The 25,035-nt window shown below is 49.7% G+C and overlaps 1 protein-coding gene across 2 annotated transcripts in view; it reads left to right on the top strand.

Moving 5' to 3' along the window:
• The first annotated feature begins 3,673 nt into the window (after nucleotides 1-3,673).
• The window catches only part of POLR3E (RNA polymerase III subunit E), a 32,480-nt gene continuing 11,118 nt past the window's right edge, over nucleotides 3,674-25,035 (top strand). For both annotated transcript variants that reach the window (XM_079945067.1, XM_079945066.1), the window contains exons 1-13: nucleotides 3,674-3,876; nucleotides 10,910-10,983; nucleotides 12,133-12,183; nucleotides 15,489-15,566; nucleotides 16,328-16,443; nucleotides 16,879-16,961; nucleotides 18,777-18,884; nucleotides 19,241-19,290; nucleotides 19,618-19,737; nucleotides 21,056-21,141; nucleotides 21,403-21,447; nucleotides 21,540-21,631; nucleotides 22,659-22,779. In XM_079945067.1, coding sequence (XP_079801193.1) covers nucleotides 10,948-10,983; nucleotides 12,133-12,183; nucleotides 15,489-15,566; nucleotides 16,328-16,443; nucleotides 16,879-16,961; nucleotides 18,777-18,884; nucleotides 19,241-19,290; nucleotides 19,618-19,737; nucleotides 21,056-21,141; nucleotides 21,403-21,447; nucleotides 21,540-21,631; nucleotides 22,659-22,779 — 986 coding nt within the window. In that variant the 5' untranslated portion in view covers nucleotides 3,674-3,876; nucleotides 10,910-10,947. The remainder of the gene's footprint in view (nucleotides 3,877-10,909; nucleotides 10,984-12,132; nucleotides 12,184-15,488; nucleotides 15,567-16,327; nucleotides 16,444-16,878; nucleotides 16,962-18,776; nucleotides 18,885-19,240; nucleotides 19,291-19,617; nucleotides 19,738-21,055; nucleotides 21,142-21,402; nucleotides 21,448-21,539; nucleotides 21,632-22,658; nucleotides 22,780-25,035) is intronic.

Raw genomic sequence — 25,035 nt, forward strand, 5'->3', positions numbered from 1 at the left:
AAAAGAATCTAAAAAAGAGTGGATATATGTATTTATAACTGATTCACTTTGCTGTACAGCAGAAGCTAACACAACATTGACAACCAGCTATACTCCAATAAAAATTAAAAAAAAAAAAACGACAGGGAGGAGTGTTTCCTCAAAGGAAAATCAGCATTGGAACCAGAAAAGTGGGGGATGGATCCTGGGAAGACAAAAACAACAGATTCCCACTCAGAGAGTATTCCCTTTGGGGAGGAAGAGGAAAAGGGCCCTGAAGATTAGAGGCAAGTGTTAAGGAAAACTTTTCAAATGGTTTTTTTGCAAGCCTATGCCAAAATTTTATTATAGCCTTCCTGCCAGTGTAACTCCTCATGGAGGCTAGTTCACAGATCCACACTTGGTAGGGACATTTTTAAAAAATTACCTTTTATTACAGTATCACCTACATAGAGTAAACTGTACAATCTTAAGTGTAGAGCTTGCTGAATTTTAGAACATTTGCAGAACTCTAGAAAGCTCCCTCAGCCCCCCTCCCCACCCCCAACAAGGGTGACCATTCTTCTGACCTCTATTTTGGTAGAGACACTTTATAGGACGAGAGAATGATTAAATCATCATTGTTAGATGAGGGAGAGAGAGAGAGAGGGAGAGAGAGAGAGAGAGGGAACGTTCCATTAAAGTTCACTACTCTCTTGACTGACAAACAACAGTCAGCTGGTTGATGGGTAGAAAACAAGTTTCTCAGTATAAATCTTAATGCTAGTAAATTTCATAAGAAAAATCGTTAAGCATTTGATCAGGAATGTTAATTTCTTTCCAGAAGGAGATTCATGCAGTGCAGTTTGGTTTCAGACCGGGTTTGGGGTGATTTTCCTTTTGCAGGGGCAAGGGAGCGAAGATTGGAGGGGATCCAGGACAGAGCCTCCATGTCCATCCCCACTGCCCACAGCTGAGGGTTTATGATCTGGAGACAGACACTCTTCACCTGACAGCCTCTAAATTGAGGGTGGGTGACAGGGGCAGTGTTTGATCTGTGGTGCTTGTCCTTCCCCCCCTCCACCTCAAGGGACAGAGCAGACATGCCAAGGGACAGTCAGGGTTTCAGCCCTTCCCTCTCTCCTTTTACATAAAGCTGCTGGGAACCAGTGAGTTCAGGAGTTCTGATGCAACATTCTGCTTCTCCTGCTTATTAGTTTCACATCTGATTTTCATAAGCCAGCTATGTAATGGGACTGCAGGTCTGCAAGAAATGCCCAAAAGGAGGCCCTGGGCTCTGTCTTCCAGGATCAGCCTGCATCCCTGTTAAGCATTCTGGTAGGGACAGACCTGAATTGCTGCAAATGTTCTGGCAGAAATACCTTTAGCTCTGTTTGAGCCCTTACCACGCAAGGATAGTTCATTTGTTACAGCTACCAGGTAACCCTATCTTTAGCAGAAAAGAGGAATTTATTACAATGATAAAGGGATGTCTCCAAGAATGTGAATTCCACTGGGCCCCGGGAAGAGTCTTGAGTTGGGAGCCACAAAACCATCAGAATTTCTCTATGACTTTCTGCTCTTCTTCTCATTTTATCATTATTTTTCTCTACTTCTCCAGTCCATCTCACAGAATATGACCACCCCAAATCCCACGTTCTCCCTAGTTCCAGGCAGTCAATCTCAGAGACTAACTCCAACACTTAACACAGTGAAAATAACAAGCCAGGAACTCACCATGTCTCAGTTCAGATTCTCAAAAGAGAATCTGATTGGTCCAACCTCTGTCCTATGTTTACTATAGAGCCCACTGGCCATGGTTTGGGGATGGTGGCTACCCAGAGGGTGGACCCACCCTCTCGGCTGGTCAGGCAATTCCTAGAAAAGTGGGATTAGGCGGAGATTCCAGCAATTATTTTCCACCATGGGGATATTTCCTTTTGGAAAACCCGCCACATAACTCACAAACACAGTGCCTCTTGGTACTGAAACACTGTGAGTAGATCAGTGCTTCTATTGATCTCAAGAACTATAGATCCCCCAACAATGCCTGGCCTAGAGAGATGGCTGCTTCTGTATTTTTTAAAGATTTCTTTAAAAGTAACAAACTCTCCCAGTACAATGAAGTCTTTGCATATCAATACTTATTTTAAAGGTAGCTGGAGAAAAAAAATGGGTTAAGGAGGAACTGCAGAGGAGGAATATGGAATGCCCAAATATCAAGGTGTCTGCCAACTGGATATTAACCAGAAACTTGAATATAACAACTTAATATAAACAACTTAAATGTCCATATTCATAGTATGGAATAAATTAGATCTAAATGTGTCACAATAAATCAAAAACATAATGTTGGAGGAGAAAAGCAAGTTGCAGAATGATATTGGTACAACGTAGTAAGGTTTATGTAAATGAAAAGCAAAAAAAGATCATACTATGTATTGTTCATGGGTGTATGCACACACACACACACACACACAAGGATAGATAGATAGATAGATATGAAAGTATAAGAATGAATTGGAAGGATACACATCAAATTCATAATAGTTATAGCCAAGGGAGATGTTTGGGAAGGGGTTATATTTTCATTTGTAATAGTCTAATTCTTTTTGTTTGTAATTGTCTAATATTTCTAATAGATTTTTAAAAGGACAACGTATTCACACTTTTAATAAAAAGCATATACATAGGAAAAGAATTGGAAGTGAAATGCCACCAATATTAGGTAGTGGGAATGTGGATGATTATTTTTTCTTTGTACTTTTTCTGTATTTTTAAATATCTATATATCAACATGAATAGATATTTAAAAAACATAGTCGGGTGAAAAAACAGTTGCAGATAAATACTAACAGCATGATAATATTTATATTTATGTAAAAACCCATAACAATAAAACCAAAACATCTATTTTCTATGGATATATCTATTATGAATATATCCATATATATCCATATAAATTCACAGTAGAAGATCCAGAAGGATATACAGTATGCTAAGCTGTATAATGGTTACCTCTGCGGACTTACGATAGACGCCAAAGGTAAAAGAACATTTGTATTGTATCTGCAAAGTTTTCATATTTGCAACAATTCACATAGTATTTGTGTAACTAAAAATTAAAACACATAATTTTTTAGAGAAAACTGCCCCACCAGTTCCCGTGGTTTGGCTTCTGAAGCCCCTGGTGCGGGTTACTGCTGAAATCCATCATTTCTCCCATGTGAGTTAACTTGACGTCTCCGAGTTAAACGTCCTACCCAGAATACAGATTCTTAAAGTGCTTTTCATTCTAAGACCTGTTCAGAAGTGTGGGTCTAAGACCTGTTCAGAAGTGTGGGTCTAAATATTTGAGCAAATATTTTTCTTTTTAGTACCTGGCATGTTCTAAAATAGTTCTATAGGGATAAGGTAAAGCACATATGAAACAAAGTCCCACAGAAATGAACTGCAATTGCAAATAAATGTATTAAGTAGTTTCCTAGAAGATCCTAACCACAGCTGGGTAGCGTGGCCGAGCGGTCTAAGGCGCTGGATTAAGGCTCCAGTCTCTTCGGGGGCGTGGGTTCGAATCCCACCGCTGCCAAAGTGAGTTTTTTTTGTTGCTGCTGCCTCCGTGTCTGGTTCTGTATTCATCTCTGTTCCGCGGCTGCAACGACGCCCCCTGCTGCCAGGCGCGGCTGGCTGCCCGCATGAATGGAGTGGCGGAGGGGGCGGGCCCGCGCGCGCCTGGGCGGGGCATTGTGGGTAAAAGGAAGCGCGAGGGCCCTCCCCGCTAGCTCCCCCCACGTGTCCGCCGAGTTTCTCCACCAGCAACATGGCCGCTGCCTGAGAGGAGAGCCGGGCCGCCGCCGCCTGTGTAGCCCGCGGGTACCTGGGCCGTTGCCGCCGCCCGCGCGCGGGCCCGTCGGAGAGGTGAGTGCCGATGTGGCAGCGCCCGCCCAGGCTGGAGCCGGGCCGCACTCTCGAGGTGGACCTGGGCGGGGCTGCCGCGTAGGCCCGGAGGCCCGCGCCACCCGGTGCCAAGGGGCCGGCGGCCTCCCGAGACTCGGGCGGGAAGGACGGGCAGCCTGGCCCAGTAGACCAGGGCTGGCCGCAGGCTCCGACCTCGCCTCGGCCCGGCAGTCGGTGAGGCCGCGGCCGAGGCTGCCGGCGGTGACTCAGGGTCCAGCCACCTTGCCCCGCCCGGCTCAGACGGGCCTCCTACGGGAGCACCTGTCCGAAGGCAGCCGATGTCCTGCCGGCGTGGCGGCTCGTGGCAGTGGCTGCTTGGTGGGCGTGAGAAGGGGGCCTGACCACCCGCGAGGGAGGCGAAACCCATTGGACAGTGTGGCTCGGGACTGGCGGCCCGCCCTGATGGGCAGGGGAAGGGTGCCCGGGCCCCCTCCTCGCCCCAGATTAGCTTCCGTCCGGCTAGGCCCGGAATTCTTCATTCATTTATTCCGGCCACCATTCAGGGCTAACTGGGAGCCAGCTACGTGCGGCGGATAGGGCCCTGATCATTTGATCAGAGGAGGTGTCAGTAAGCACGTAAACCAGTAAATAAAAAAGGTCGTTCTGTTGTGTTACCTTTAGAATCGTTGGGCTTGGGGGCAGAAAGAGGAGATCTTAGCAGTCGCCACAGTTTCTTTATCTGTGAAGTGGGGATAATAGAATTACCTACCTCATAGGTTTGTGGTGAGGGCCCAATAGGGTAAGACGGGAGAAGCCCCACGTTGCAGTTAGTTTCGTGGCTGTGTTTCCTGCCTTTTTATATTGGAAGAAAACATTGGGCCACGTAGTAACAAACCTTCCCATAGGTTATTTATACCACATTCCTCTGAGGTCGGTAATTTTGTTATCCCCATTTTAGGGATGAAAATAGTGAGCAGTACTACTGCTCCGGGTGGACCACGGGTAGCAAACAGCGGACCTGGGATTTGAACTTGCACAGTTCCGCTCCAGAGTCCAGGCTCTTACCCACTATGCCATCCTGCCTCCTCTTAAAAAAAGTGTTCAGCATAGTCGTTAAGAATGAGAATAAGGCTCTTTGACATCAGCTAGACTCAGGTTTGTGTCCTAAGTCCGCCATTCTCCAGCCCTGTGACCTTGGGTAGGTTACTTACTCTCTGAACTTTAGTTTCCTTCTTTCTTAATTGGGGATGGTACAGCCCTATAAGGGCTATTGAGCAGATTAAATGAGATTGAGTATTAAGTCCTTAGAGAAGGGAGGGTCCGACTCAGTTGAGTTCATTCTTCCTGCCCCTAGGCCATCTCTCCTTTTAACAGGGGTGGAAACTGGGGTGACCCAAAGAGGGAGATGCCTTGTGCGAGGGGCACACAGCCAATAAGAATCCAGACCTTGAGACTATTTGCCCCGGGGCCCTTTCCTCTTAATTCACATTGTATATTGTCCTCACCTTGTCTCCCTCCCTCTAGTAACTGGAGATTATTTGGAGTTGCCTCTGCTTTTCTGATTGGCGGACAGGTTGGATTGCTGGGTGCAGCACTGATGCACCCAGCTGTGGTTTTCAGGCACCTCGTCTGCTCTGGACCCTTCCTTAGATTCACCTGGTGTTCTTGTCCCCTTTCCGTTTGTTGAGCAGCCCCCTGGCAGGGGATGTTTTCTGTGCTCAATGGCGTGGAGCCACTACCAGGGAGTACCCTTGTGGCCACAGGACACCCTGTTGAGGCCAAGGTGGTCACTGCTGCTGGGGAAGCTTGTCTTGTGGCCTGAGAGGATAGGCCACACCTCTATCCTCAAGTGTCCACAAGGCCCAAACCCTGAGGCCACTCGTCTCTGGATGGGGCTGAGTTAGGCTCACTGGGTAAAAGGTCTGTAACTGCCTGATTTCATGCACTCATTCACTCCATCATTCTTTGTACTATACTGAGTGTTTACTCCATGCCAGGCATTGTTCAGTTTTTTAAAAAGATAATAATCCCCATATCAACTTGATGAAGTAAATATAATCATCTCCATTTTATGGTTGAAGCACTGAGAGGCTTTCATGGAGCTTACGTTCTAGTGCAGAAGACAGACACACATAAGCAAATAGACTAGGTAGTTCCAGATTGTGATAAGAACCATGAAGGAAATAAAATGGGGATGTGGTAGTGACTGGAAATGGGTGGGGGGCTCTTTAAGGTGGATAGTCCGGGAACCTGTCTGTTCCTGGAGGGGGTGGGGGTGGTGATACTAGTGCAAAGGAGCCAGCCTTGAAAAGACCTGGGGAAAATAGGTGGTGTGCAAAGCTCCTGAGACAGGCTGGGGCTTAGCTTGTTGTAGGCCCAGCAAGATCGTATGGGGCCCTGGGGCCATGGAAAGGAATTTGGATGTTATTCTATGTGACAGTGGAAGGGTTTTGAGCAGGGGAATGATGTGATCTGTTTTTCCGCAAGGATAGCTCTGGGTGTTTCTGGGAGGATTGGAGGTAGGAAAGACTTGTTGAAGCAGTACTTTTCAAATTGCAGATCAAGATTTATTAGTGGGATGTGAAATCAGCTTAGGGGGTTTGTAACCAGTATTTTTAATTTTAATGAGTGAGGATAAAAATCATCACTGCATCAGATATAGTAGGGACAATGAATGGTTATGTGAAACCTTGTTTTAGTGAGGTAATTGTATGTATATTCCGGGTCGTTTATATGAAATGGATTTCTTACTGTGGGTCTTAGGCTGAAAAACTTGAAAGCCCCTGAGTTGGATGATGTTGCCTGGGAGGATGAAGGGAGGTGATAATCCCTGCATTAACCGAATCATATATTCTATCTGGAGGGAGGAGCACCATCCTTCCTCAGCTCCTCCTTGACTGGGGAGAGGCCAATAGAGAAAGAGCTGAGAAAGCCTGTCTTGGGATCCTCCCAGGCCGTACCCTTTTAGTACCTACGTCGGTTCCCTGGTTCACCCAGAAGTCCCCAATCTCTCAGTTGTCCACAGAGCCAGCTGGAGAGAAGGTAGGTACTTTGCATACGTTTATGATCCTTGGCAGGTGAGGTGGGGTCTCAGGCTCTCCCATGCATTGCCCTCTGTCCGGGCGGTAACAGGCATTTGGGGTTTATGACTTTCTTCTAGTCTTCTAATCCCGAACTGTTGAGGTAGCCTGCTTCCCTCTACTGTCTTCCTCTGCTCAGAGTCCTATGGTAGCTCCCTATTAAATGGCATTCCTGTGGTTTACTTATTCAGACAACACGTACGTATTGAGTGCCTGCTGTGTGCTAGGCACTGGGGGCCAGCAAGGGACGAAATAGATGAAAATCTCTGCCTTCATGTAGTTTACCACTTATTGGCAGTGGGGGTGAGGATGGATAATAAATACAGAGCTATAAACTGTCACATGGTGATACGTGCTACGGAGAAAACCAGAGCAGGGAAGGAGCTGGCGGGGCGGGGTGTTGTGATTTTGAATTGGGTGGACGGGGAAAGTCTTAGCTATGAGGTAGAATCTGAGCAAAAACCTGAAAGAGGTGAAGGAGGGAGCCATGAGGTTATGGGGGCTGGTAGAGCAGTTACAAAAGCCCAGAGGTGAGGGATGGGGGAGGGAAGGAGACCTGTGGGAGATGAGGTCTGAAAGGAGAAGGGTCAGGGAGGGAGTTGTCTAGGGCCTCACATGGGATGAAAAAGACTTTGTCTTTTATTTCTGAGTGAGATGGGAAGACTTTGAGGGCGGAGGAGTGATGTGATTGCCGGCTGTGGGGTGGGCTGTGGGGTGAGCAAAGACCGTAGGAGGCAAAGGTGGAAGCAGGGAGACCAGTTAGGAGGCTGCTGCTCTAAGGCGGGCAGGAGATGGAGGTGGCAGTGGGGGTGGGCAGATTCCCGACATACTTAGAAGGCACAGCTGACAGGATTTGCTGGTGTGGGGCGAGAGGAAGAGAAGCACTGAGGATGATGCCATTGTTTTGTCCTGAGCATTCTCAGCGCCTGCAATGTATATCTGGAATAAGCGAGATGACTCCGCTTGGTGGCCGGGGCAGGGGGCTTAGATGCCATTGAATCCCATGGTGAAAATATTTATGTTCTTTTAAGTATTAAACCATTCAAATGTTAGGTAGATAAGACAAGAATCGAGCTGGTCTTACCTAAAAGTAGAGGTCTGGGAACTGCTGAGATTGGAGGGTGCCCAGGTGCCTTTCTAACTGTGCCCATCCCCTCCCTTTGGGAATATGAAGGGTCATCCCAGCTGAATTACAGTCAGCCCTCCACATTCATGGATTCAGCTAACCTCAGAAACTAAATTTGCCCTGCGCCTGGCAACTATTTACATTGTATTAGGTATTATAATTAACCTAGAGATGATTTAAAATATACCATGTGCTCTAATATCATTCTTTTACAGGTAGCTGTCCAGTTTTCCCAGCACCACTTATTGAAGACGCTGTCTTTTCTCCATTGTATGTTCTTTCCTCCTTTGTCATAAATTAGGTGACCATATGTGCGTGGGTTTATCTCTGGGCTTTCTGTCCTGTACCATTGATCTATATTTCTGTTTTTGTGCCAGTACCATACTGCCTTGATTACTGTAGCTTTGTAGTATAGTTTAAATTCTGGGAGCCTGATTCCTCCAGCTCTGTTTTTCTTTCTCAAGATTGCTTTGGCTATTCGGGGTCTTTTTGTGTTTCCATACAAATTGTAAAATTTTTTGTTCTAGTTCTGTGAAAAATGCCATTGGTAATTTGATAGGGATTGCACTGAATCTGTAGATTGCTTTGGAATGGGCATCATCAAAAAATCTACAAACAATAAATGCTGGAGAGGGTGTGGAGAAAAGGGAACCCTCTTGCACTGTTGGTGGGAATGTAAATTGATACAGCCACTGTGGAGAACAGTATGGAGGTTGGTTAAAAAACTAAAAATAGAACTAGCATATGACCCAGCAATCCCACTACTGGGCATATACCCTGAGAAAACCATAACTCAAAGGACACATGTACCCCAATGTGCATTGCAGCACTATTTACAATAGTCAGGACGTGGAAACAATCTAAACGTCCAGCAACAGATGAATGGATACAGAAGATGTGGTACATATATACAATGGAATATTACTCAGCCATAAAAAGGAACGGAATTGGGTCATTTATAGAGATGTGGATGGACTTAGAGACTATCATACAGAGTGAAATAAGTCAGAAAGAGAAAAATAAATATTGTGTATTAATGCACATCTGTGGAATCTAGAAAAATGGTACAGATGAACTGGTTTGCAAGGCAGAAATAGAGACACAGATGTAGAGAACAAACATATGGACACCAAGGGGGTAAGGTGGAGTGGGATGAATTGGGAGATTGGGACTAACATATATACGCTAATATGTATAAAATAGATAATTAATGAGGACTTGCTGTATAGCACAGGGAACTCCATTTCGCTGTACAGTAGAAACTAACTAACACAACATTGTAAAACAACTATACCCCAATTTAAAAAAAAAAAAAAAAGGAACGAAATTGGGTCATTTGTAGAGACGTGGATGGACCTAGAGTCTGTCATATAGAGTGAAGTAAGCCAGAAAGAGAAAAACAAATATTGTATATTAACGCATATACGTGGAATCTAGAAAAATGGTACGGATGAACCTATTTGCAGAGCAGGAATAGAGACGTAGAGGTAGAGAACGGACGTGTGGACGTGTGGGGGGGAAGGGGAGGGTGGGACAAATTGGGAGACCAGGATTGACGTATGTACACTACCATGCATAAAATAGTTAACTAGCGGGAACATGCTATAAATAAAGCGCAAGAAGCTCAGCTCGGTGCTCTGTGATGACCGAGATGGGTGGGTTGGGGGGCGTGGGGTGGGAGGGAGGTCCAGTGGAGAGGGGATATAGGTATACATATAGCTGATTCACCTCATTGTACAGCAGAAACTAACTCAACATTGTAAAGCAATTATACTCCAATAAAAAAAAATTTTTTTATTGAAGAAAAGTATACGATGTGCTTAGGTTATATGCAAATACTGTGCCATCTTATGTAAGGGACTTGAACGTCCACAGATTTTGGTATCCTTGAGGGTCCTGGAACCAATCCCCCCTTACCCACTGATACTGAGGGACAGTGTACTCACCCTCCACCATGGCGACCTGCCGCCTTCCCTCCTTCAGGTACTTGAAGTGCTTCCTGTTGCCTGGAGTCCCTCTTCCCCTCTGCTATCCTGGCTTGTCCAAATCCTTCTGTCCTTCAAGGCCCAGCCCAAATGCCCCTTCCCCCAGCAGGAAGGCCCTTCCTTCCTCTGAACTCCCCTACCTGTAACTGCGACCTGAAGCTGGATGGCCTGGCATTGAGGTCCAGTGGGTCCCCTTGCTTCCTGTGTGGCTTTGGGTAAAACACATAAAAGCATCTCTGAGTTCCAGTCTCCTCGTTATAAAATGGGGACAATTAAGAGAAGAGTATGTATGTGAAGAGGGTCATTTTTAGACGTGCGCACACACACACAGAGAAAAACCACAGAAAGGAGGTCATCTCACTCGGGGTTGGGTTTAAAGTCAGCTTGAAAATCAAATATCAGAGATGGAGTCACCCTGGAATCCAAGTCTTGGGACTGTCTGCTCTTCCTGCTGTGCATCAGGCTCTCTAAAGATTCCCCATGGCCCCCGATTACTTCTCGAGTGTTTTCATCACGGCTGTGGACCAGCCAGCCTCCATCCTCCTGCCTGGTGGTGAATTCTTTGTGAGTGGTCAGAAACTCCCAAAACTGGTCCTTTATTCCTTCCCATGGGTGTAGCTGACATGTGGTGACCTGTTTACACCCATTGCTTGGTGGTTTCTGCCTGCTTTCTTTTTGTTTTTTGGCCGATGGGGTGTATAATGGGCTGTCCATTTTTGACTCTACAATAGATGTAGAAATAAGATCAGTTTCTGTTTGCTTCAGGCTCCTCCCTCCCAGAGGAGGGCTGCTTGCAGAATGGGTACCTAGGTGTGTTGGTTGAATAACTGACTCACGGTCCAGGCCTCTTGCTCTCCTTGCAGATCGAGTCCAAGGACCGCGCGGCTGGCTCCCCCCTAGTATGGCCAATGAAGAGGATGACCCAGTCATACAAGAGGTAACTGCTGTTCCCCACCCTCTGCCGGGATGGGGTCCCTTCCATCCATCCTCAGGCCAGCCTGGGACCTGTTGGCATCCTCTCTTCCTCATACCTGCCTGGCCGACCCCTCACTTCTTTCAGGTGTCTGATCCAGCATCACCTTGTCAGAGAGGATTCCCTGACCCTCCTGCCTCATGTGACGTTCTCCTGCACACCCTCCCTAGCCCCTTACCTTGGCCATACCTTGCGTTTGGCCACAACACCTCTCAGCCCCTACACATAAGTTTCCTTCCACTAAAGTGTAAGCCTCATGAGGGCAGGGATTTTGTCCTGTTCACCGCTGTGTCTGCAAAGCCAAGTCCAGTGCCTGGCAATTAATAGATACTCAGTGACTATTTGTTGAATGAATGAATGGGTTTGACAGCTCCCTCTTCTTCACGCTCTTATGCAGATTCGGTCATTCAGCAGTTGTTCACTGAATCCATGATGTGCTGGGGGCTGTGACAGCAGGGAGCCAGGCAGTGTTCTGCCCTTGGGAAGCTTAGGATCTGTGAGGCGAGACTGACAAGGAAGGGGTCTCAAGATGCAGACGGTGGTTCCAGAGTCAGCCCAGACCAAGACATATCTTAGAGGCCCTGGGCCTTTGCACATGCTCTTTCCGTCACATATGCCTCCCCTGTGCCTGATGAGCCTCCATTCGTCCTTAAGGCCTGGAGGTGGGCGAGAACATGGTTCATAGGAAGAGCTAGGAAGCAGGAAGGTAAACTGCAGGTGGGGCAGGGGCGGTGAGGGTTGAGAAGAGCGAGCCAGGTCACACCACCTGAAGACAGGCCAATCCAGGACAGGTGATGGAGGGCACAGGGAGGAAGTCCTCCCCTGCCCCATCCTCATCAGAAAAGCGTTTAATCGGGCCCTCTGGGATGCATCCTGATCTGGGCAGCCTCGGAGTATGTTTTTATTGGGTTATGGTGGACCTGGGCAGGGGGCTCTGGACATACCCAGGTTGGAGATTTGGTTCCCTTTATTTTTAGCATCAGCTGAGCTATTTCGTCTTCCCCAAATGACCTCAGAGCCATTATCCCTGAAATTTGAGGAGCATGCTTGTGCCCGGGGCAGGTTGGGAATTGGGTTCTGTCTCCTGGTTAAGTCTTCTTCCCTTGTTCCCAGATCGACGTGTACTTGGCCAAAAGTCTGGCAGAGAAGCTCTATCTGTTTCAGGTAATTATAGGACATAAAGGTAAAGGGGGAAAAAAAAGCAAGTGTTGGTGGGTGGTGGAGACACAGTAAGTGGTAGGCCAGGAACAATTTGAAACCTCCATGTTGCTTAGAATTCTTGGCAACAGAGGGTGTTTTGTAAGACAGTTTCTTTGCTTTTATGGGCAGGTCAATAGTAATCTCTCATTTTGAAGATGGGAAAACCAAGGCAACCCTAAGAGGCAGAACAGTGTAGTGGATAAAGCTTGGGCCCTGGGGACAGTCTCCCGGCCTTGAGGCTTGGCTGTGAGGCCTTGGGCAAGTTCCTTTAAAAAAAAAAAAAAATCTCTCTGTGCCTCAGTTTCTTTATTTGCAAAGTGGTGATAGTAATAATATCTGCCTGATAGGGTCCCCACGGGGATCAGGTGAGTCCGTATTAAAGTGCTTAGAACACCACCTGCCTGGTGCAGGGTTAGCGCCAAGAGTGATCCCCACCGCTGTAACTGAGACTCGGGGAGCAGCTTTCTGGGGCAGCTCCCGCCAGCAGGGTGCGCCTCTGTCTGCTAGCTGTGAGTCCCCCCAGTTGTTATTCCTGCCCCCTCCCCTCTTAGCTGGGCTGAGTTTAATCATAGTCACTCACAGGTGTTAACCCTAGACTGTCTGCAGGCACCATTCAAAGCATTTTACATATGTTAACTCATCTCCTCCCACAACATCCCTGTGGTGGTTACTATTGTAATTTTATAACAGCTTTATTGAGATCTAATTCACACCCATGCAGCTTCCCTGTTTAAGTGTAGATGCAGTGGATTTTAGTCTGTCCACAGGGTTGTGCAGCCAGCGGCCCAGTCTATTTTAGGAAGTGTTTGCTGCTGCTCTGCCCTCGCTCCCTGCAGTCCTAGGCAACCGTTAGCCTATTTTCTGTCCATGGATTTGCCTGTTCTGGACATTTCATACAAATGGAGTCATGTAATATGTGGCCTTTTGTGTCTGGCTCTTTTGTTTAACGTGGCGTTTCCAAGGCTTTTCCATGTAATAGCATGTATCGGCACCTCATCTCCAAGGCTCTTCCGTGTAATAGCATGTATCGGCACCTCATCTCCAAGGCTCTTCCGTGTAATAGCATGTATCAGCACCTCATTTCTTTTTATGGATGAATATACTTCACTGTATGGACCTATATGCCACATTTTATTTCTCCATGCATCAGTTGATGGGTATTTGGGTTGTTGCCATGTTTTGGCTATTATGCACAATGCTGCTATGAACATTCCCGTCCAAGTGTTTGTGTGGAGAGTTTTTCATTGCTCTTGAGTATATACCTGGGAGTGGAATTGCTGGGTCCTATAGAAACTATGTTTAATATTTTGAGGAAATGACAGACTGTTTTGAACCACTTTACATTCCTAGCAGTAAGGTTGTTAAGTATTTTTGTCCCCACGTTGCATATAAGAAAAAGAGGCCCAGGGAGGCTAGTAACTTGCACAAGGGGCCTGGAACAGGGTGGCAGCACCCTCCAAGCATGTGCTGGGAAGAGGCCCGGTGTTGGGCCCCTGGCATCTGCCTTTACAGGCCGTGGCACTGGGGGCTGTTGTCTGCACCTGCTTCCTTGACTGACTGCAGAGGGATGGAACGGATGGTGGTGACAGTGACCCACGTGTGTTCATAGTGTGCCAGGCCCAGTGCCGGGTGTCGGCTCCACCTGCCTCATTCCCTGCTCCGAATGGTCTGGGAGGCGAGGAGCTTGCCTGAGTACACAGGGAGCAAGTGGCAGAGTTAGGACCGTCTGATTCTAGAACTGGCACCCTTCCCCACCACGCTTCCCGGCCATCAGGAGATCACAGAGCTGCCTGGACCTTGGCAGACCAGGGGCCTCCTGGGCTGTCGTGGGCTAGCCTGTCCCAGCTCAGGGCTCAGCCCAGACCAGCTGTGCTCCAGGCCGTTCCTGGACCTAAGTTCCAAGTTCCTGCCCCAAGCTTCAGCCCAGGAAGCAGGGAGGAGTCATTGTATTGCTATTTAAGTGAGCTTTTAGGAAACAGCCATTTCCTTGGGCTAGAATGCAGCTGATCTCAAATGGCCTCCAAAGGAGGGTTCCTTTATGCACTGCCACACCTCCACCAGGCTCATTCATAGCGATGGTCACGGCCTTTTGCAAGTGAGTCCAAACCATGACTCATCCATCCACCCAGTGGCATATGTAAAGCACGGGAGAAAGAAAGGAAGAGTGCGTCTGTGGGGAAGGATGTCTCTACATCCTTCTTTGTTCAGAGAAAAGAAGCGATTTCAGAGCAGTATGCTCAGATGTGACATAACTTCACACCTGATGACACTGGGGCCCAGAGAGAGCTCTCTGAGCAGGTCACTGGCAGACCAGCTCCCTTCTCTGTCATCAACTTTTTATTATGGAAAAGTCCACACATCAGCAAAAGGAGAGAGAATGGGATAGTGATTCCCATAGATCTGTCGGCTGAAAAAAAAAAAGCACAAACTAACAGTTGAGAATTATGTTTTATTCGGCGGTCGTTCTGAGGACTTAAGTCCGGGAGATAGCCTCTCAGGTAGCCCTGAGGAGCTATTCTGAAGAGGTAAGAGAGGAGTCAGGACTTACAGGAGTTTTTGCAAAACAACAACAAAACCCCAGGGAGTCAGAACATCGGATTACTGTTTGTTAAAGAAATCCAGACTCTCCGAGTTAATGAATTTAGCACTTTTCTATGTATGGGAAGTGGCAGGAGTCTGGGCTAATTGAAATCATTCCTTTGTTATGCACCTTAACTATCTAGGGCCAGTCTCCTGTTTTCTCCATCCTGAGTCCCCTTAGGGTGCACTGTAGGGGGAGTGGCTGCAAGGCAGAGGGTTTGAAGGCCACAACATCCTTTGTGGCAGGTGATATCCTTTGTCCACAGATCCATCGTCAGGCTTTAGCAGTGAGCAGTGTTCGCCAGTTTTGTTTTCCCTCTTTGCTTCCTGTGGTCTCGTTTCCCTTGTCCTTCTCCACCTGGTTGGCCTGTAAACTAGCAGTTAGACTTCGGACCCTTCCTCTTGACTCCCATGGCGGTGCACTTGACGTCCTAGGGCCCATGGGGCTATGCATGCTGGGGCCTGTCTGATGCTTAGGCATGTCCCTTGGACATTTGAAAATTGCTCTTTGGAAGGAAACCAGGTGGAGCCAGTGAGAATGGGATGCAGGGACGCAGGCAGAGACCAGCGAGGGCCTCTGGTCTGGGGTGGGCGTGGAGGGTGGCTATTGATTCTTGGCCAGCGCCTCTGAAGCTCAGCTCTCACTGGGGCTGGGCAGGGTGGACTGACGGCTCCCTTCCCTTCCCCAGTACCCTGTGCGTCCAGTCTCGATGACCTATGATGACATTCCGCACCTCTCAGCCAGGATCAAGCCCAAGCAGCAGAAGGTGGGGCTACCCTCTTGGGTGGAGGTGGAGGGAGGGGAGGGGTGGTAGGGTGGGAGCTGAAAGAATCCAGGAGACAGGCCTTTTGGGGGTGGAAGCGCAGAGGAGTGATTGGAGAGTTAGGAAGAAAACCAGCAGCTTGCAGGGCCTTGAAAGCTGCAGGAGGAAAAACTTCCAGAAAGAAGGGGGGTGGGCAGCTCCAGAGAGGCCAGGGAGGAGTGAGGCTTGAGATGAACTAGAACATGGGGTGGGTGGACCCCCGTTCACAGGACAGGGCAAGGCCAATGCGAAGAGAGCACGATATGGGGAATCTAGTGCCTCTCAGGGCTAGGGTGACGGAACAGGAGACATGCCTTTCCTCGGGCACCTGCTGCTCCAGGCCCTGTTGCCATGTAAAAAGCTGTACCAGTATTGCCAATTCTGCTGACTTTTCAAAAGAAGTTGGAAATAAGGATAAAAGAGAAAAGCTCTTGATTTTTAAACGTTGGCACCTAATTTAGATTTGGGGGAGTGGAATTGTGGGTGCGGGCAAGCAAAACTACATGAACCCCCTCCCAAAGAAAGCACTCTGGCTTTTCTATTGGAATTTGGCTTTGTGGCTTTTGTGTAGACTGAAGCCTAGGGGCCCTCGGAGAGGGATGGTGTCAGTCCTGCTTCTGGGCAGGGACTGGGGTTAGGGAGATAGGCATGGTGGGTTTGAGGGGATCCCCTGAGGGCTGTGCCTTGGGGTCCTCATAGATGCTGGGGGTGTTTGGTGCCTCCAGGTGGAGCTTGAGATGGCCATCGACACGCTGAATCCCAACTATTGCCGCAGCAAAGGGGAGCAGATCGCGCTGAACGTGGACGGGGCCTGCGCTGACGAGACCAGCACATACTCCTCGTGAGTTCCCCAAGGCCTCCGAGCTTCACGTTTTTCAAATACGAGCCTTCCAGAGCCCTCAGAGATACCTAGGCCTTGTGCTCTACAGCTAAGCTTCCCACCAGCGTCCCGTCTTTGCATGGCTGGGCCTGGCGCAGACTCGTCCCCGTGGGAAACGTCTTCCCTCCCGAGATGGCTCCTCTGACCAAGTTCTTCCTGGGCTGAGAGGCAAGCTGGCCCCTCAACGGGAGAGGGAGCTCCCACCCACTGCTTGTTTCTTGGGCTGCACATGAGGTTTCCTCATCCCCAGCTCCCCTCCTGCGGCACCTGTGGCCTGTCCTGTGGCCTTGGTCTCTGGCAGTTGGATTTTAGGTGTCTGGGGTGGAGGGGGCTCCGCCTACAGGCCCAGGCCTGGAGCTTCCTTCCCCTTGACGTCTGTCCTCCCTGTGCTTGTAGGAAGCTGATGGACAAGCAGACGTTCTGCTCTTCCCAGACCACCAGTAACACATCCCGTTACGCTGCCGCGCTCTACAGGCAAGGTACCCGCGCTGGACATCCCTGACTGCCATGGCTTGTGAGGGCTGAGTGGGTGGGAGGGAAGCAGAATGGGGACTGGGATAGGAAGAGGACACCCCGAATGCTAGATACCCACAGAGGCCAGACAGGTTGTAGAAATGACAGATTGTCAGGGGAATGGAATTTGGCACCTCAAGGGACTTTTAGCTTGACACTACCATGCCCGATGGGGTGGAGGTCAAAGGTCATTGTCCTCCTGCGACACAGACACACACAGCATAACCTTTTGGATGAGGTAGAATTTTGTCTTAAATACGAGGTACTTAGGACCCAGTAATTCCATTCCTAGAAACCATCTACGCAAGAGAAATGAAAACACGTCTCCACACAAAAACTTGTATGTAGGTGTTCATAGCAGCATTATTCATGGTAGTGAAAAGTGGAAATGATCCAAATTCCATCAGCTGATGCACGGATAACAAAATATGGTATAGCCACACGTTAGAATATTATTTAGCCATAATAAGGAAAGAAGTACTGATAAGCACTCCAGCATGGGTGAGCCTTGAAAACTTTAGGCTAAATGAAAGAAGCCAGGCGCAAAGGACCATGTGTTACGTGATTCCATTCATATGAAATGTCCAGAATAGGCGAACCCGTAGAGGCAGAAAGTAGCTTATTGGTTTCAGAGGCTGGGAGGAGAGTAGATGGGGAGCGACTGCTGATGATGGGTACAGGGTTTCTTTCTGGGGTGGTGAAAATGTTCTAAAGTTGATTGTGGTGCTGGTTTACTAGTTTGTGAATATGTTAAAATACATTGAATTGTATGCTTGAAATGGGTAAATTATATGGTATGTGAATTATATCTCAGTAAAGCAATTAAAAAGTACAAGGTTTCTATAAGTATTTAGAGTTTATAAAGCAATAAATGAAATTTGAGCACTTAGGAAATAAACTGTGATAGAATAAAGGTAATGTCAAGTAACTATACTCTTCTATTTTGAACCCCAGTCTCAAGGATAGAGCTCTTTAAAGCCACATTCCTTGCAGCCAGGCCTAGTCACTTACTCACTTCTCATCTCAAGCATTCTGCTCCCTCTGGAGTCCCAGAGAGCTTCCACAGAGCCTTAGTGTCTGTCTGATTTCTTTTCTTTCAAGGCTGCATTGGCTTGATTGAAATTGATTACCTTTGCACTGCCTCCCAGTGCACAGGTCTGATTCACAAGAGAAAGTCACGATCTTTGCCAGAGACGGCGTAGACACTCCTCCACCGGGCTCCGCCAGGCCTCCTCTCCAGCCCCGTTTGCACTAGCCAACTTCTTAACAGGACGGGTGGGATTTTGACAGGAAGAGGTGGGAGGATGAGGAGGAGAGGTCTGGGCGTGTGTGGGGTTAGGGAGGCGCTGAGGGTGGTCTGGCAGAGGCCTGGCGGGGGAAGAGCAGGGCGTGTTTGGTGTGGATGAGTGGCCCGGCGTGGCTGGAACAAGCGAGTGTGGGAGGGCATTGGGGACCGGGGTTGGGAGGCCCTTGAATACTGGAGCAGGAGGCTTTGCAGGCAAGCCTTAAGGAAGTGACATTGGGTGGAAGAGTCTGCGTTCATGTCTTCATCTGGTTTGTGTACTTCCTGTGTCCGGCACAGCCAGATCGGGTTGGGAATGGCCATCGGCCTGGTGGTCCCAAGGCTCTAGGACTGGGGGCTAGAGCAGAGGTGGGAGGTGGTTTGGCAGTGAGCCGAGGCCTTTAGGGGAGTCTGGGGCCCTTGGTAGCTCCCTTGAGCCAAGCTGTGTGGGTCAGCCTCAGCTCCTAGAGTCAGGTCCAAGCCCTTCTTCCTCTGCCAGGTGAGCTCCACCTGACACCTTTACATGGCATCCTGCAGCTGCGGCCCAGCTTCTCCTACCTGGATAAGGCAGATGCCAAGCACCGTGAGAGGGAGGCAGCCAACGAGGGTGAGCTCTGGACCCCCAGCCCTGCTGTCTGTCTGTCTGTCTGTATACGTTAGCAGGATAGGTTGGTCATGGCAAGAAGTATTAAAGGGATGGATTATAGGATCCTTGGCAGCATCCCTGGCTGCTACCCACTGGATGCCAGGAGCACCCACCCCCACAATTACGACAACCAAAAATGTCTCTGAATTTCCACATGTCTCCTGGGGGGCAAAATTGCCCCTAATTGAAAACCACTGACTTAGGCAGCTACGTCGGTCCAGAAGGAGAATTCACAGGCTTCGCTGCTTGAGACCTGCCTGGTGGGTGGGGTGCAGAGCCTCCAACAGAGGCTGCAAGCAAGGCCTTTTCTTTTGCAGCGGGAGACTCTTCACAGGACGAGGCAGAAGAAGATGTGAAACAGATCACGGTGAGCTCTGGCCCTGAGAGAGAGTGCAGCCTGGGAGGCAGCAGGGCCAGCTTTGTAGCTCAGCTTCCTGGAAGCAGCAAGGGGTGGGAGGGTCTGCAGAGAACATGGGCTCTGGGGTGAAACATACAGAAACAGAGTCCATGCCGTAGAGCCTCCTTGCTGGGCTACCTGGAGGGATAACCTACCCTCTGCCCAGCCTGAATTGGGTGGCAGTGGGAAATGCCCCAGATGTGAGGTTCTCTGGCCTCCTGGTGGGTGCTGGGGCAGCAGCCTGGAAACGCCCCAGGCCTGAGGTTGTGGACCCGCCCCTCCCCGCCCCCCAACCAGGTGCGGTTCTCCCGGCCTGAGTCGGAGCAGGCCCGCCAGCGCCGCGTGCAGTCCTACGAGTTCCTGCAGAAGAAGCATGCTGAGGAGCCCTGGGTCCACCTGCACTACTATGGCCTGAGGGTGAGCTGGGGTCCCTGGGCGGTGCTGACACTGGCCAGGGTGGGGTCCTGGGAGAAAAGCCCCAGTGCCTGGGAAGTGTTACCTGGTGGCCTCATTGTCTCACATTTAACTTCTTTCAGATTCAGTCCTAGCCACTTGGTAGTGCCACAGGGAGAGAGGTTAAGCCCTGTGAGCAGTTTGTCCTCCCTTCCCACCTACTGTGTGCCCCAAGGAAGTGAGTCTGCCACGTCACTGGTGGGGGTTGTGGCCCCCCGGGCACTCCCTGAGTGTGAGCATCTTGCGGGCTCAGTGAGGCTGTTTGGTTATGTACTTTTTTTTTTTTTTTTTTTTTTGCGGTATGCGGGCCTCTCACTGTTGTGGCCTCTCCCGTTGCGGAGCACAGGCTCCGGACGCGCAGGCTCAGTGGCCATGGGTCACGGGCCCAGCCGCTCCGCGGCATGTGGGATCTTCCCGGACTGGGGCACGAATCCGCGTCCCCTGCATCGGCAGGCGGACTCTCAACCATTGCGCCACCAGGGAAGCCCTGGTTACGTACTTTTAAGTATCGTGGGCCCTGAATGAAGGCTAGACGCTTCATCGGCTGCTCTGTGGAGAATCAGCCATCTGTCCCATGGCTGAGTTCACTGTGCACCTGCCAAGGGTGATTTTTACTGTACTTAGAGCGCAGTCCTTGAAACTGTGTTGAGTAAGGGAAGCAACTGAATATTAGCTCACAAAGACACCATAGACAAGGGCTCCCCAGCGTTTTTCTGGGGGAGGAGCAACCCCTGATTATTCTGAAACCTTCCTGAAAGAGATTTGTGTTGACAGAGCCTTACGCTTTGGGTCAGTCAGACTTCCAGAAGCTCTGCTATTTCCTAGTGTGTAACCTTAGGCAAATTACTTAATCTCTCTGAGGCTCAGTTTCCTTATCTGTAAAATGGGAATAATAATAAGAGTACCTAATTTCATAGTTATTTTGGGGATGAGATGAGTTAGAGTATGTATGCAGCCATTGGAGCAGGGCCTGGCACATAGATGCTCAGTGAATGTTAGTTGTTATTTTTATCATTGCTTTCAGTGTTCCTGTATCAGACAGGGCACTGAGGCGCGGGTGCTGGGGCTGTGTAGTCATAAAGGCAGGAGGGTAGTTGGTTGAGGCCACATCGCAGAGGCCTTGAGTGCCATGCTCAGGAGGTTGGATTGATCCTGTGGTTGGCCTCAGAGCAGGACAGTGGGTGTCTGGAGCAGAAGGTGATGCAGGGGTGAGAACTGGATCACAGAGGGAGGCCTGGAATGTTGGCTGAGGTTCCTCTCACACCCTATTCCCCCCCAACAGGACAGCCGCTCTGAGCATGAGCGCCAGTACCTGCTGTGCCAGGGCTCCAGTGGGGTTGAGAACACAGAGCTTGTCAAGTCACCCAGGTGAGACTGGCCAGCCCAGGGCTGCTAAGGGCTACCGAGCCCGACACTGGCCCCAGGAGGGTCCCTCTGTTGTGGGTCCTCCCTTGGGACTGTGGCCCCTTCTGTAACATGGGGGAGGGATGTGGAGTAGCCCATCATCCTCTGGAGAGGGCCAGGAGGGGGTGTGGGAGTTTGGGGGGGCTTGGATACAGCCTGGTTGGGGGCTGGGTGGGCCAAGGACAGAGCCCTGGGAGCTGCTGACCCCGTTCTCTCCTGCCACAGTGAGTACCTCATGATGCTGATGCCTCCCAGCCAGGAGGAGGAGAAGTGAGTAGAGGGGCTGAACGCCTTCACCCCCCTTCCCCTTCCCACCCCCTAACGCGCCCGGCCCCCTAACCCTTTGCATTTGTTTTCAACAGAGACAAACCCGTGGCCCCCAGCAATGTCCTGTCCATGGCTCAGCTGCGCACCCTGCCCCTAGCTGATCAGATCAAGATCCTGATGAAGAATGGTGGGTGGGCAGCCCTTCCCTGCCTTCTGGGGGGCCCCAGCCCTGCCACCTCCTGGGGAAGTGGAGTTAGGAAAGAGTTAAGGACCAAGGGGCGAGACCAGAGGCCCCACTACCCAGAGCCCGCCCAGCTTTACACCTCTGACCTTGTCTGGAAGGCGCACTAGAGCTGGTGGCGGGCTACCTCAGATGGGCTGCGGGTCCCTGCCGCCTTTGCCACTCACCTGCTGTGTGAGCCTGGGCAGCCCACTGGCCTTCCTGAGCCTTAGATTGTTCATCTATAAAAAGGAACTAAGACATCTTCTGGGGCTGAGGGGAGACCTCAGAGGTGAGGCCCCTAAAGGGACTGTACAGAGCCTTGCATGTGAACGTGAGCTGTGTTCATTTTCACAGCGAAGTGCGTTCACTTGCACTGCTTTGTGGTGCCCTCACCAGGCTCTGCACCGTGGGGATGCTGAAGGCCAGAACCTTTAGAGTGGACGTGAGCCTTGAACCTCAGAGCGGAGTCCCAGGCCCTGGGCTCTTCTGAGATGCCAGCACCAGGGGCTCCGGGGTCTGAGTGGAGAGGGGTGCTCCCGGGGGGAGCCAGGCCGCTGGCCTTGCCGCAGAAGACACGGGGCCTCCCCAGGCCCTGCCCCTTCTCACTTGGGCTAGGGGCTCGTGTGGGGGAGAGCAGAGCACGGTGATGAAGTGCATGAACTTTGGACCCAGATGGCCTGGGTTCAAGTCCTGGCCATGCCACTTACTAGCCAAGTGATCATGGGTGAATTTGGAAACCTTCCTGGGCTGAGTCTTCCTCATGAGGCACGCCTCGGTCTTCCAGTGGGTGTTTCCTCCAGGGCTCAGTGAGAGGCGGGTGCCTGCCCAGAGTAAGCAGCCAGTGAATGCCAGCTGTTACTGTCAGCACTGTCATGCTGGGACCACTGTCAGCACTGTCATGCTGGGATCACTGTCAGCACTGTCATGCTGGGATTGTTATGTGAGCCCAGGCCCCTCTTGCCTTGTCTGATGGCTCCTGTGCCCTCCTCAGTGAAGGTCATGCCTTTTGCCAACTTGATGAGCCTCCTGGGCCCCTCCATCGACTCTGTGGCTGTTCTGCGTGGCATCCAGAAGGTGGCGATGTTAGTCCAAGGAAACTGGGTGGTGAAGAGGTAAGTTCATTTTAGTCCCTTAGTTGGGAGCGCTTAACCCATTTAAATTGAATGTTAAGTACTGATGTTTTGGATTTAAGTCTACCTTAGTGCTTTTTATTTGTCCAGCTTACATTGCATTTTATATTCATTTTTACTTTCTTTTCTTGTTATTCCGTTTCCCTCACTAACTTGGAAGTTATCCTTTCTTGTCTTAGTGATTACCCTGCAGATTTCACAGTTTAATATTAGTTGCCGCTTTTTACCCTCATCCATGACGATTCAACGACCTTTAGAATATTTTATATTTATCTTCCTCTCAACTCATGTGTCATTGTATTTATATATTTTAATTCTGTTTTAAACCCCATAAGACATTATACTGTTCAGTCAATATTTTTGAGATCTACTGACGTATTTGCCTTTTTATTTTGCTCGTCATTCCTTTCTGCATCTCTGAGTTCCTAACTGTGATAATTTCCTTCTGCTAAAGTGAAGGTCTTCAGGTGATGAATTTCTTTGGTTTTTTTAATCTGGAAATGTCGATTTCACCTCTGTTCTTGAAGGATACTTTTGTTTGTTTTTAATTTTATTGAAGTATGGCTGATTTACAATATTGTGTTAAGGGTATTTTTTACTGAGTATAGAATTCTAGGTTGATTATTTTCTTTCCACACACTGATATAATTTCATTGCAGTTTGACTTCCATTGTTTTTGTTGTCTGTCTAATACATGTTCCTTCGTTTCCCTCTGGCTGCATTTAAGATTTTCTCTTGCTTTGGCTTCCCAGGGCTCATTAAGATGGGCCTAAGTGGGAATTTCTTTTTATGTATCCTGTTGGGGTTCATAGGTCCTGAATCTGTGGCTTGCTGTCCTTCAGTAGTTTCTCTCCTCCTGTGATTCCTCCTCTAGACCCTGCCTCCTCCCTAGACTGTCAGGGGTAGGGACTGTCTGTTTTGACTCTCCCTTTATCCGTGGTACTCAGTATAATGCCTGGCAAATGGTAGACCCTTGGTAAATACGGTGTGGCTATGTTTTACGCACACTTGAATTATATTACTTCTAAATTGTATAATATAAAATGCTTGAATACTCACTTTTTAGAAAGTGTGATGTAAAGTGAACAATCTGTCAAAATGTAAATTGTTCCAAATTTTTAAAAAAGTTATTCATTGCAAAAAGTCCATCATTTCACAGTTGGTTGGCCAGGTAAACTGCAAAGTCATGTCACTGCCACGTGGTGACGGCCTTTCCCTGGGAAACGATGCCCAACATGCCTTGTGGGTCCTTGCAGCTATTGTCTTATGTGACACAAGTGTTTAAGTACGAGGACCTTCATGATGGCACATCACTTGTTAAATGGGACACTTATGTGTATTTATGCTGCGGATGGATGAAATCCAGGAGGGCCCATCCCATTAGCCCCCTGAGGATGCTCGCCCAGAGGCACGGAGACTTGCCAAATGTCTGGCAGCCGGGCAGCCACAGAGCTGGGGTTTGAGCTCCCCCAGCACCGCGCATGCCCTGGTGCTGCTGCTGCATTCAGCTTATGGTCTGCCTGTCCCTGTGACTTGAAGGTAGGCCCTCCTGGGCCCTGTGTGCTCTGCCACACCTGTGGGCAGTGGTCCTTCCATGCCCTGAGGAGGCGATACAGGATGCTCCCATCTGTTGAGTAAATGTGTCTGGACGGCTTGTTCTGTGCCCTGCACTGTGCTCTCATTCAGTGCTGTCCCTGTCCTCAGGAAAGTGTGCCGGGGGGATGGGTGGGGCAGGCACCGTTACAGCCCAGTGCACGGACCACACTGTGTACTTAGTGGGTACCTCCTCTCCGTGTGGCAGAGATGGGGCCAGGGCCCTGTCCCGTAGAGCTTACAGGAAGGGTGGACACAGAGCTCAACCTTGAAGGAAAGTAGTAGTTGGCTGCCAGGTGGGATTGAGGAGGCGAGTGGGGCGGGGAGAGCAAAGGTGCCCCGGGCACGGATGGCCGGGGACGTGTGTGTTTTCCTGGGCGACGGGGTCTGCGTCTGGACTTGGGGTCAGGAGACGCCTTTAAGCCGTGGTGCCTGCTCGTTTGCCCTTGAAGGTCCCTGAGCCTTGAGTGCGGGTCCCATTCTCTCCAAAGGCTTCAGCCTCGCCCGTGCTTGGGGTCTGTCTGGACCCCAGTCCCTGACCCCTCCTGCCTCAGCTCACACTGCTCCCCCCTCCCTTTCAACCAGTGGTAAGGCCTTGTGTGTTGCTTTACAGGTGCGACTTGCTGTCTGCCAGAGTCCTGGGCT

The sequence above is a fragment of the Stenella coeruleoalba genome (assembly GCF_951394435.1).
Source record: "Stenella coeruleoalba genome assembly, chromosome: 15".
In the NCBI taxonomy this organism is placed as follows: Eukaryota; Metazoa; Chordata; class Mammalia; order Artiodactyla; family Delphinidae; genus Stenella; species Stenella coeruleoalba.